Genomic DNA, 13,409 nt, shown 5'->3' with positions numbered 1-13,409 from the left:
TGTATTTGCCTTAAGTTGCTAAAATCACATTCATAAAATCAATTCATTTCGGTGACACATCAACTCTAATGAGTAATGAACAAAAGACATGAGTTGGCAAAAAACACATTCAAGCTACTTTTTTTTTGTATAAACTATTTGGTACCTGGTCACATTTTGAATGTCGACTATGCCTATTTCGGGGTTTAATTACGGTTAAAATTCTTCATCCCTCCCTCAAAGTGTGTTGTGTGGTGATCGAATTCAAGAGCTATTCCCACACATTAAGCATGTGCTGCCAACTGAGCTATCCTCTTAGGTGCATTCAAACTACATTGGAATATGAAATATGCATAGACAACGTATCTTCAACATGATTGATATAAAGATTTAATGTGTATTAGTGTAAAATTTCTTTGCACAAACATTCAATGAGACATTTAATGATCGATTTTCCCGTTTTTGATTAGTTTTTTCGGGTTTTAACTGGTTATATTCCACTTCGATTTTCTCATTGCACCGAACCGATCACTACCCCGATTTCCGGTCCGGTTTTCAGAACTAGGGTTTTTACTATCATATCCAAGAAATATCATTTGTTTTATAAAAATGACTTCCTTTTAAATTCATTTCTTTCTTTTATAGCCAAATGTTAGTCGTTAGTAATGTTGGTAAATTAGTCATCCTCATAATTCAAACTTGGACCCTTCACCCTTCACCCTTCATCCCACCCAACCCTTATATCCTAACTCTTATCACTTCAGCTATCCTTCGGGACAAATTCATTTCTAATATATATTTTTTAAAAAGGAAATTCATTTCATTTATAATTGATTTTTTAGAAATACTCTTTCAGAGAGGTGAATCTACACCAAGAAAACGACAAAGAGCTGACACGTGCAGTTTTTAACCTGGCAGGGTCAACCAACATATGCTGTTCCAAACACTCAACGCCGCAGTTTCAATCCATCAGCAATCTTCTTCACTCTCCACTCTCTGCTACTCTTCTCCAATCCAAAATGTCCATAACCCAAAACCTCACCACTTCAATCTCTTCTTCTTCCTCTGCATTTTTAGCTCCCCCTACCTTCAATCCTAGGTACTTTTGCTTCACCTTCATTCCTTGTTGTGTCTTCGTTTTCGAAGATAAATTGGGATCCTACCCACTAATGCTTTTCTACAATATTGATTAAAGATTTTATCTTTCTTCTGTTTACCTTTAAATTTTTGATTTTTTTTTTCTGGGGTGTCTGTCCTTGCCTACTGCAGGAGTCAGGTGTCATTGCCTGTGAATGTGAAGAGCGTGAACATTTGTAAATGCGTTGCAACACCCCAAGAAGCTGAGACTGGTACCCTGAAAAATCTTCTCATTTGAATTTGATTATTTGTGATTCTTCTTGTGATTGGACAAAATTATAATGGGGTTCATATGCTGCGTGGACATGGTTCACTTCTAGTTCTTGTTGGTTCCTTTTTGCAATGTTTTAGTTTACAAGTTCATCAGATTAAATTATTGGGTAGTCATTTCCGGGCTGTTTAGTTATCTAGTTGATTGTGTGTTGGAGGGGTTACTGTAGTGGTTTAGTCATTAGTGTTGGAAAAGTGCTAGCAAGTTGTTCCATTGAATAGATATTAGAGATCTAATTTTTTAGTGAGATGACATTTTTTTTTTCATTTTGAAGCCTACAAGACTAAGGTCTCTCGCAATGCTAATATGGGTAAACTTCAAGCTGGATACCTCTTTCCTGAGGTATGTGATGCTGCTTCATATTTCTGCATTTGATCCTGTTTTTCTTCATTTATCAAATAAAAATGAGCCAGTGTTTGATTTGATTAAAAAATGAGATGTCGCAACAAAGCACTTGACTCTTGAAATTTGTTATCTTGTCTGCTAAGGATAAAGAAGAAAATATGGAGAAATATGTATCATTTTAGCTATTCAATCTTCTGTTTTATTTATATATGTGCATATCCTTCTCTCTTTCTCACTCTCCATTCTCCAACTTTGAGGTTAATTCTTTATATGATATATAACTACTTTTCTGCCTTTCTTTTTGCTGGCCTTTTTTTGTTTTGTAATTTTATTACAAAAAATAGGTTGCTAGAAGAAGGAATGTGCACTTGCTGAAGTACCCTGATGCAAAAGTAATAAGCCTTGGAATTGGTGATACCACTGAACCCATTCCTGAAGTCATAACTTCTGCAATGGCAAAGGTAGAACTCTGGCATGAATAAAGCTGATATATGATATATCTTTCATATTTGCACTCTGGACAATAGAATATAGTCCCCCCCCCCCCCCCCCCAGTATTTGTCATTTTTCTGCTGACCTTGGAGCTCTATGGTTATTAATTGTTGAATTTCATAATAGTACCATGATACGTACCGAAGAGCATTAGGATCAAGATAAGGAAGTGTACTGTATTGTTTACATAATTCAACCTTGAAATGGGATTCAAGTCCTGATATATAGCAGTTCCTAGATCAAAATATAGAAGAAGAAAATAGGAAAACAGATTCCAGGCTCTTCAAGAGGTGTATTGTCATATGGGACCAGTTTCTACTTGTTCCAGTTTACCCTCTTCCTTTATTCCCCTCCCCCACCTATTTTGTTACAATTCATTCTCCCACCAATTGTCTCCCTACTTCCCACGCACTGCCCTTGGCAGTAAGTTACACTTTCTTCCTTTTAGTTATGATAAGGTGCATTGTACCTCTTAGTCCTCATTCGAGATAGCAGATTCCTTAGGGCCCGTATCTACCACATTTGATACATTGGTTTTTTTTTCAGTAGCTTTGGTATTATCTGGACAACTCTTTCAATGTCTGGTTAAATCTATTTAAGGTGCCTTTTATTGATCAATAATCTGTGTGATATTTTGTAGATATGTATATTTTTTTCAAGAACTGTTAATCATAAATAATATTTTATCAACTCAATTAAATTACATCAATTCTTCACCTGTTGCTACTTGAGCATTTGTAAATGTTGTTTTTCACTTTTTAATCAGAGATCACAAGCATTGTCAACCTTAGAAGGATATAGTGGTTATGGAGCCGAACAAGGTGAAAAGGTATGTCACATTAATGTCCATGAGAGGTTTCATCAATTATTCCATTTTTCATTTCTTGTATCTTTCTAGAATCTGCTGGACTGCCTCACACATCAAATGCAATGCCTGACCTGTTACAGTTTCCCACCCTTTCCCTTGCTGATAGTTTATTTCTCTTTTTTTGGTTGATGTTAGGACCGGTGACATGGGTTTAGGCTCACAGGATCATTTAGCCCAACAAGTGACTAAGGGACCCAAAGTTTGGCAAGTCTATTCTAGAAGGGGCAAGATAGGGAATAGTGGGTAAATTCCTAACGGAATGGTAAGAGAAAGTGATTGTAAGAGTTCCCTAATTTAAGGAAAGTGAGTGAGAGGTTGAGAGGCACCTGGGTTATTTCTGTTATTAGATATGAGTAGGAAGCTCTAGCTTCCTATAGGAGCTTAGCTCTGGGCAGAATTCCTGGGAACCATTCCCTTTCTGTAAACATTCCAAAGTCCATTAATAAGCAATCACTGTTGTTTTCTGTGTTCATTTTCCTCTGTTTTGTGTGACTAAGTTGGGGTTTCTAACAAATTGGTCCGACCTGCCGGATCCGCTCGCCGGAACCAGTGGATGCCATCCCGGAAATCCAAACAGGTAGCGACTCAGATGGAGGCCAAAATCGATGCTCTGGAGCACGAGCTCGCAGAGATGCGTTCGTCGTTAGCGGCTGTCACTACGGCAGTCAAAGACCTTCCCACATCACTAGTAGCGTTGATGGAACGCTCAATGGGCAAAACCGTGCAACATGAAGATTCCACTGTCAATCGCGAGGATGTTGGTGGTGTATCGGGCACAAAACCACGTTCGCCGGAGCAGATCTCGATTCAGCAACCAGATGCAGACGTATCGCAAAGACCACTTCAGCTGCAAGGTGAAGCGCTGGCTGAATTCCGCCAATCGGTGAAGAAGGTGGAACTGCCCATTTTCGATGGCAAGGACCCAGCGGGCTGGATATCACGAGCTGAGATCTATTTTCGTGTTCAAGGAACCTCGCCGGAGGTGAAGGTAAGCCTTGCGCAACTGAGCATGGATGGTCCAACCATCCACTTCTACAATTCTCTCCTTGAGGCAGAGGAGACACTCACTTGGGAACGGTTGAGGGACGCGCTGCTCGAACGTTATGGTGGCCACGGTGACGGCGATGTCTACGAGCAGCTGTCGGAGTTGCGACAAAGAGGAACCATTGATGAATACATCACTGATTTTGAGTACCTTACGGCTCAAATCCCCAAATTACCCGATAAGCAATACCAGGGCTATTTCCTTCATGGACTCAAAGAAGAGATTAGGGGCAAGGTTCAAAGTCTTACGACCATGGGAGGAATTACCAGGTCGAAATTGTTGGTGGTGACGCGAGCAGTAGAGAAGGAGGTCAGAGGCGAACTCGGGTCAGGATTGAACCGGTCCAATCGGTTTGGAGGGTCGGGTTTTAAAGGAGGAGGGTCAGGCGGTTCGGGTCGACCCGGAGGGACAGATTGGGTCTGGGTAAAAGGAATGAAAGAAGCTGGGCTTCCCCAAAAACCTTCTTTCAACGGCCCAAAACCTGATTCAAAAACACCTAGTGATCCACGTAGGGTTGGGCCAAGGGATCGGGGCTTCTCACATTTGACATATCCTCAGCTTTTGGAAAGGAGACAAAAAGGACTATGTTTTAAGTGTGGAGGAGCGTATCACCCATTGCATCAGTGCCCAGACCGCCAGTTACGCGTATTGATTGTGGAAGAAGGAGATGAAGATACAGAGGAGAGCAATGTTCTGGCTGTTGAAGTGGATGAACAGGAAGAAGAAGCTCAAGGTGAGATGAGTATGATGAGTTTCCAGAACATCAACGACACACCGAGAGAGCAACCCCAAACCATGCGTCTTCAGGGAACGATTCAAGGGGTCCCTGTTCTGGTATTGGTGGACAGTGGGGCTACCCACAACTTCATAGATCAACGATTAGTTCTCCGAATGGGTTGGGAAGTAGAAGATACGCCTTAGATGTCCATCAAATTGGGAGATGGGTTCCAGACAAGCGCGAGAGGCCGCTGCAAACGCATAGAGCTGAAGGTAGCTGATTACCAGCTCGATTGCGCACCCCACCTCTTTGATTTAGGAGGACCCGATGTCGTTCTCGGCATAGAATGGCTTAAGACCCTCGGAGACACCATAGCCAATTGGGAAACTCACACCTTGTGTTTCTGGAGTGGACAAAAGTGGGTCAAATTGCAGGGTTTAACCGCGGGAAAGGAATCTATGGTGGCTTTACAACGCATCGTCCGACGGGCAAACTGGGCAGAGCACGGCATCCTTTGGTCCCTGGAAACCTCTGAGTCACAGAAACCTCTTGGCAAAGATCTTACAGGCCAACAACAAGAGAGCTTACTTCGGTTACTGGACAAATACCGTGTCGTGTTTGAAGAGAAGAGCGGTTTGCCACCAAGCAGAGGAAGGGAACATTGCATCAATATCAGAGAGGGGCACGGCCCTGTGAACGTTCGACCGTACCGCTATCCACATCTGCATAAAACTGAGATTGAAAAACAGGTTCGCGAGATGCTGGAAGCGGGCATCATCAGACAAAGTACAAGCGCTTTCTCAAGCCCCGTCATTTTGGTAAAGAAGAAAGACCAAACTTGGCGGATGTGCGTGGACTACCGCGCTCTAAACAAGGCTACAATTCCTGATAAATTTCCCATACCGGTCATTGAGGAGCTCCTGGATGAATTGCACGGGGCAAGATATTTCTCTAAACTAGACTTAAAATCCGGGTATCACCAAGTCCTTGTACGACCGGAGGATGTGCATAAAACCGCTTTCCGTACACATGAGGGGCATTATGAGTTCATGGTGATGCCCTTTGGTCTTATGAATGCCCCTTCAACTTTTCAAAGTCTGATGAATGAGGTCTTTCGACCCATGTTACGTAAGGGAGTATTGGTGTTCTTCGATGACATATTGGTGTATGGCCAAGATTGGACTTCTCACCTCAACCACTTGGAAGTTGTTCTGCAAATTCTCCAAGACCAGCAGCTTACGGCAAACATGAAGAAGTGTCAGTTTGGCCAAAGAACCGTGGAATACTTGGGCCACTTGATATCGGAACAAGGTGTGGCGGTAGACCCAAGCAAGATCACGAGTGTGGTGAACTGGCCTACTCCCAAAAATGTTAAAGGGGTCAGAGGATTCTTAGGATTAACGGGGTATTACCGTAAGTTTATCCGAGATTACAGGAAGGTGGCAAAGCCCCTAACAGAATTAACCAAGAAAGATGCTTTCAAATGGGGACCCGAGGCGCAACAAGCTTTTGAGGTGCTGAAAACCAAGCTTACTACAGCACCAGTTCTGGCGCTGCCCGACTTCAACAAGGAATTTTTGGTTGAGTGCGATGCATCAGGGAATGGCCTTGGGGCTATCCTCATACAGGGTAAAAATCCTATCGCTTATTATAGTAAAGCGTTGGGGGTCCGCAACCTAGCCAAGTTAGCGTACGAGAAGGAGTTAATGGCAGTGGCCCTTGCAATCCAACATTGGAGGCCTTACCTTTTGGGCAGGAAGTTCTTGGTTTCGACGGACCAAAAGAGCCTCAAAGAGTTACTTCGTCAGAAAATTGTTACCGGGGATCAACAAAACTGGGCAGCCAAGCTGTTGGGCTATGATTTTGAAATTGTTTACAAACCAGGTCGCTTGAATCAAGGTGCAGACGCACTATCTCGAATGAGTGAGGGCGCAGAATACCAAACCATGAGCTCATATCCGTTTTGGGAAGAGCAAGCACAGGTAGCAGCGGAATTGCAATCCGATGCCAAGTTACAAGCCATTATCAGGGCGCTGCAAGAGGATCCCGCCACTCATCCGGATTTCACGTACCAGCGAGGTACCCTGTTTTATAAGAAGCGTTTGGTACTGTCGCAGCACTCTGCTTTCATTCCCAAAATGTTAGCAGAATTCCACGCCACTCCTCAAGGAGGGCATTCCGGATTCCTGCGCACCTACAGACGCATAGCTGCCAATTTATATTGGGTGGGCATGAAAAATGATGTACAGGAATTTGTGAGGAGTTGTGACACTTGCCAACGTCAGAAGTATATGGCTTCCTCCCCTGCGGGACTCCTCCAACCCCTTCCTATCCCGGAGCAAATTTGGGAAGATGTCTCTTTGGACTTCATCACCGGGTTATCTAAGTCAAAAGGATTTGAGGCGATTCTGGTTGTCGTGGATAGGCTGTCAAAATACTGTCATTTCCTTCCTCTGAAACATCCTTATACTGCCCGAAGTATTGCAGAGCTGTTTGCCAAGGAAATAATCCGATTACATGGCATTCCTTCCTCCATCGTTAGTGACCGCGACCCCTTATTCATGAGCCACTTCTGGAAGGAAATTTTTCGTCTACAAGGCACTCAATTGAAGATGAGCTCCGCTTACCACCCTGAGTCGGATGGACAAACGGAGGTCGTGAACCGTTGCCTAGAGACCTACCTTCGCTGTTTCTCTGCTGATCAACCCAAGACATGGGTATGTTGGTTACATTGGGCCGAATTTTGGTTCAATACCACCTTCCATTCTGCGGCAAATCAGACCCCTTTTGAGGCGGTTTATGGCCGCAAACCTCCGGCTCTTCCTCGTTGGGGACTCGGGGAGACTAGGGTAGAGGCCGTGCAGCGTGAATTGCTGGATCGTGATGAAGCCCTACGACAATTACGCACTCAGTTGTCTCGCGCGCAGGACAGAATGCAATCTCAGGCTAATGCTAAGCGGGTTGAGAAATCTTTTGCAGTAGGAGAGTGGGTCTTCGTCAATTTGCGAGCACACCGTCAACAATCGGTGGTAACCAGGGTGCATGCTAAACTCGCAGCGCGTTATTATGGACCTTATCCGATTGTAGCTCGCGTTGGGGCAGTGGCATACCGTCTGCAATTACCTGAAGGTTCCCGCGTCCACCCTGTCTTTCACATTTCTCTTTTGAAGAAAGCAATTGGAGAGTATGAACACCTTGAGGGAGAAGGAACGGAGGCAGTCAACCCTGGGAACATACTCGCGACTCGTACTATTTCTGCACAGGGAGAGGACATTCCCCAAGTGTTGGTCCACTGGCAAGGTAAGTCCGCAGAGGAGGCCACGTGGGAAGATGTTTTAACCATCCGAAGTCAATTCCCTACCTTCAACCTTGAGGACAAGGTTGCACTTCTAGGGGGAGGTATTGTTAGGACCGGTGACATGGGTTTAGGCTCACAGGATCATTTAGCCCAACAAGTGACTAAGGGACCCAAAGTTTGGCAAGTCTATTCTAGAAGGGGCAAGATAGGGAATAGTGGGTAAATTCCTAACGGAATGGTAAGAGAAAGTGATTGTAAGAGTTCCCTAATTTAAGGAAAGTGAGTGAGAGGTTGAGAGGCACCTGGGTTATTTCTGTTATTAGATATGAGTAGGAAGCTCTAGCTTCCTATAGGAGCTTAGCTCTGGGCAGAATTCCTGGGAACCATTCCCTTTCTGTAAACATTCCAAAGTCCATTAATAAGCAATCACTGTTGTTTTCTGTGTTCATTTTCCTCTGTTTTGTGTGACTAAGTTGGGGTTTCTAACAGTTGAACAACTACTTCCTAGTTTATTTTTGTAAGTAGAACATAAAATGTTTTCCTTTTTTTTTTTATTCTAAGTTTCCTGTATTTTCTTGATCCTTGAGGCAATTAAGGAATTCTTTTTTAATGTCTCCCTTTTTAGTTGACTTCACTTATTCTGTAAGTTTTTCTCTGTTGTGCACTATTTGCCTTTTTAGTTGACTCCACATGTACTGTAAGTTTGTCTCTGTTGGGCACTATATGCCTTTATTCTTACCAGAGTTTTACGGGAAGATTAATTCATGATGTGTAACAAATTTGTGTGAATTTTTTCATGTAAGCTCAAGATTTGAGGATTTGTATTTGGCCTTTTTTTCCACGTGTGGAATGACACCTGTAGCTTTCTTTACCATTTCTTTTGGTTTGTTTTCTTTAGTTGATATATTAACTACCAAAGCTTTACGATTACACTAAATCATTGTCTTTGTAATAAGGGGTGCCAACTGCCAGAGTTCAATCTTTGCAATTGATGTTAATGTTTACCTTTCGGAAAAATGCAATTAGTTGAAGATGCTAAGGGTTTGAATTTTGAAACATAGATTACCTTGTGTGTATGCATGTGTTATTTTTAAGTCTAAGTGCGTATGCCTACTATCTTTTACACAATTTTATGATACTTGGAAGATTGAGAGACATCCATAATCTATGCAGCCATTAAGAAGTGCAATTGCTTCGACATTTTACGGTGATCTTGGTATAGAAGAAGATGATATATTTGTCTCAGATGGAGCAAAGTGTGATATATCTCGCCTCCAGGTTCATTTTGTATCTTTTAAATATAATATGTCCTACTTAAATCATATTCTGCCTATTGTGTTTTTTACCTGGTCCATTTACTGCTGTTGGATTTCAGATACTCTCCTTTGTGGGTGTTTTCCACAATGAACAAGTTCTTCCTGAACATAACTTATTATTTCTTTCATTTTCTTTGGCAGATTGTCTTTGGGTCAGATGTGAAAATGGCTGTTCAAGACCCATCATACCCGGTAATTCATACCTATGTGGTTGTTTAAAATGATATTCCCATATCAACCTTAAGTATTCATTCATGTTTCGTTATCCCAAAGACCCAAATGGATACTTTCATTCTGTTCCAGTTGTTACGTCTTTATTGATTTCCTGTGTGATGCGCGCTCTTTGATACAAATTGCAATAGAAAATACATGGTTCTATGAGTTTTTTAAATTGTTTATATAAGGTCAGAGGACTTGAAAGAATTGTTCATTCTAATATTTGAAGAAAGGCTTTTTTGGTATTTGATTGGCAAATCTTGAATGGAAAGATTGCCCATTACCGGAGAAAGTGACATTTGGACATATGCCTACACATGAAAAGCTTCAATTAGCTTCTTTGAACAATGTTTCAACTTTGATCATAATTTCTTTTATTTTAAATTGGTTATTGAAAGTATAACGTGTAAGGTTATCTATCTTGACCATAGTAGTCAAAATTGCGATTATAATCGCGCATAAGTGCCTTGGGCACTGATTTGTAAGCGTTTTCTTGCTTAATTGTGGCTTAATCACTAGTTTTATCACATATTCGCATAATTGCACCATAAAGTGTTTTTTTTCATCATTGTTATTTATTCTGTTTATATACATATATATTTGAATACACACACACACACACACACACACACATATATATATATATATATATATATATATGAAGTTCACTAAATGTTACGATTAATCTCATCATTATGCAATTTACGATTAACACTCCCGATCAAGGTCATATTCTTGATTTTGAGTTTTGACTACTATGATCTTGACACTTGACATTGTTGTCCCTTCCATACGCGGGGAAGAGTTAATAGCTAGTTGGAACTTTAATTTGGGGATTATTATACAATAATTTTAGAAGAGGCATAATATCTAAATTTTAGAAGAGGGATAAGAACCTTTAGGTGACATACCTAACGTAGGAAAGTTTTTGCCTTGCATCTTTTTTGTTTCTTTGGTGGAATATTTCATTGTCACTCCATATCTACAACTTACAATGAATAAGCTGGTTTTAATCTATGTACCCGATGCGTAGGGCTTAGCATATCCGTGCTTTAGAGTTCACAACTAAAAACTTTGATGCATATGAATATGCTTCAGCTTCAAGGGGAGTGTTGATTATGATTGAGATATTTAAATTTGTAGAGTTTGATTGATTTGTTGTATAGTTTCCTTACGTAGCAGATTCTAAAGATACAAGAAAACATTATGTAAATAGGGCCTACAGTTTCCGGATTGATTTCATCAACCTTGTATGTAAATATTATACAAATCATTCCAGAGATACAAGAAAACACTTTCAGATCATTCTTCTCTTAATCCTAATGAACTGTGTTGAAATAATATAGATAATATGTAAGTGAGACACCACAGTTTTATTCTGCTCTAGGTTGCTAGCCTTTTGTCTCTAGTAGCTGTTCTCTGTAAATAATGTAAGTTTTATATGCAGGCCTATGTAGACTCAAGTGTGATTATGGGCCAGACTGGCTCCTTCCAGAAGGACGTTGAGAAGTTTGCGAACATCGAATACATGAGGTGTAATCCAGAAAATGGCTTCTTCCCTGATTTGTCTTCCATTTCTCGACCAGATATAATTTTTTTCTGTTCGCCAAACAATCCTACTGGTGCTGCTGCAACAAGGGAGCAACTGACCCAACTAGTTCAGTATGCTAAGGACAATGGGTCTATAATAATCTATGATTCAGCATATGCAATGTATATTTCTGGTGACAACCCGCACTCCATCTTTGAAATTCCCGGAGCCAAAGAGGTAAGCGAGTCTGTAACTGATAATTTGATGTTTAAGGACTGGTCTTTATGTTCACTCTTTACTATGACTACGATTCCTATTTCTTAGCATCAATTGACTGCTAAGTTTTTAATGGAATGCATCTGGTGGAATCTTCTTGATTACATGTATTTGCCACTCTACCTGAGTACATGTCGCTTATGCAATAACTTAAATTTAACACGTGTGAATGTGATTTCAAATTTATTTTGCAACAAGTCCCATACCTTCTTGATTTGGTTATTGCGATAGTGCACTGAAGAATCTCGTGTTTCTTACATGACTCATTAGTTTTTTTAGCTTTGACGACAAACCTTTTCTGTTGCACTATGAATTATTTCCATATTACCATGTCAAATTCATCTAGTATTGGCTTTGTTTAATAGCACTAGTCTAGGAGGACTAACTTTTTCAATCTGTCTGAGTGTGATTCCAGATACTGAATATTTTGCTGACATTATATGTCTACGTATGCAAGTATTATATTCTTTTATTCAAATAATACATAGTTTGGATGATTAAACTGACATACCACTACAAGGAAATACATGACATCAAGCAGAATTTCCATCCAGGGTTTTTTTAGAATGGCCCAAAATTTAGAAATTCAGTTAGGAATCTGCTTTTGATGTGCAGTGAATGCCATGGATTTCTGTTGCATATCAGTGTATGACTACTTATGGCCTATTGCAGGTTGCTATTGAGACTTCATCATATAGCAAGTATGCTGGGTTTACTGGAGTCAGACTGGGTTGGACTGTGGTTCCAAAACAGTTGCTGTTTTCAGATGGATTTCCTGTTGCTAAGGACTTCAACCGTATTGTTTGCACTTGTTTCAATGGCGCGTCAAATATTTCCCAGGCAGGTGGTCTGGCTTGTCTTTCACCAGAAGGCCTTAAGGTAAGTTACTTTATTTTATTCTTGAAGTTTCTGCAACGCAGAAATTTCCAAATTTCCATACATTATTTGCCTCTTCCTCCTACCACTTGATGCTTCTGTGGCTCCTATTATTATGGCATTATTAAATATTAAGTGCGTGATTGGATTTCCAGTGAATTCAACGCCGATCCATGTTGAACCCCTGTCAGTGTGGGAAATTCTTGCTTCTTTCTTGGTACCTTGAGATACATGCTTTCATGTATGCATTTTCATGAACGCAAAAACAAACACACTGCATTCCACTTGCATTTTCTCTTTATACCAAACTTTTCAGCTACTAAATTTTCTGGGCTGAGGCGGTTTTCTTGGATGATTTAGAACAAATATGAAAGCTTATTTGAAATATATTTGTCAAAGAACTTACATGATACGATTGCTGCAATTGAGTGCAGGCTATGCGAGATGTTATTGGATTCTACAAAGAAAACACTAGCATTATAGTGGACACATTTGACTCTCTCGGGTTTAAGGTCTACGGAGGGAAATCTGCGCCCTATGTGTGGGTTCATTTCCCAGGGCAAAGTTCATGGGATGTGTTCAGTGAGATTCTTGAGAAGACTCATGTGGTTACAACTCCTGGTAGTGGTTTTGGACCTGGTGGTGAAGGATTTATCAGGGTTAGCGCCTTCGGTCACAGGGAAAATATCTTGGAGGCATGCAGAAGATTCAAGCAACTATACAAGTGAATTTTGAATATCTTATTTGTTTTAAGCTGTATTGTCTTTCACTGACACTGATGGTGCTTGGTAGGGGTTGTCCTTTTGAAATAATGCAATTAGTTTTCATTGGAATTTAGATTAAGATGTAAGGATTTGAGGATGTTTATTCTGGTATATTTGCCTTTTCATGTTTGTACCATACTCCTGGAGTTTGCTGCAGCACTTGATGATTGCAATTATTTACATGACATTTCCTATGGAAAATGTCAATGTTTCAATTCAACTTGGGTAAATTATTTTCCTTTCTTGAATTTTCACTATATTTGCTTTTTCGGGTTTT

General features: G+C 40.7%; 1 protein-coding gene across 1 annotated transcript; it reads left to right on the top strand.

Annotated features, from left to right (window-relative positions):
- The first annotated feature begins 908 nt into the window (after positions 1-908).
- Positions 909-13,352, top strand: LOC130711310 (LL-diaminopimelate aminotransferase, chloroplastic-like). The gene is made up of 10 exons (XM_057560869.1): positions 909-1,078; positions 1,249-1,328; positions 1,662-1,729; positions 2,077-2,193; positions 2,991-3,053; positions 9,327-9,431; positions 9,611-9,661; positions 11,133-11,453; positions 12,165-12,371; positions 12,803-13,352. The coding sequence occupies exons 1-10, from the start codon at positions 999-1,001 to the stop codon at positions 13,094-13,096; spliced, it is 1,386 nt and encodes a 461-aa protein (XP_057416852.1). The 5' UTR covers positions 909-998; the 3' UTR covers positions 13,097-13,352.
- The last annotated feature ends 57 nt before the right edge of the window (positions 13,353-13,409 follow it).

Source organism: Lotus japonicus, chromosome 4, assembly GCF_012489685.1.
Source record: "Lotus japonicus ecotype B-129 chromosome 4, LjGifu_v1.2".
Classification (NCBI taxonomy): Eukaryota; Viridiplantae; Streptophyta; class Magnoliopsida; order Fabales; family Fabaceae; genus Lotus; species Lotus japonicus.
This window is presented reverse-complemented; position numbering and strand designations above follow the sequence as displayed.

Coding starts and splice junctions, on each gene's coding strand:
- LOC130711310 (XM_057560869.1), top strand. CDS start 999: ATGTCCATAACCCAAAACCTCACCACTTCAATCTCTTCTTCTTCCTCT. Junction 1,730..2,076: donor CTGGATACCTCTTTCCTGAG/GTATGTGATGCT, acceptor TACAAAAAATAG/GTTGCTAGAAGAAGGAATGT. Junction 3,054..9,326: donor GAGCCGAACAAGGTGAAAAG/GTATGTCACATT, acceptor TAATCTATGCAG/CCATTAAGAAGTGCAATTGC.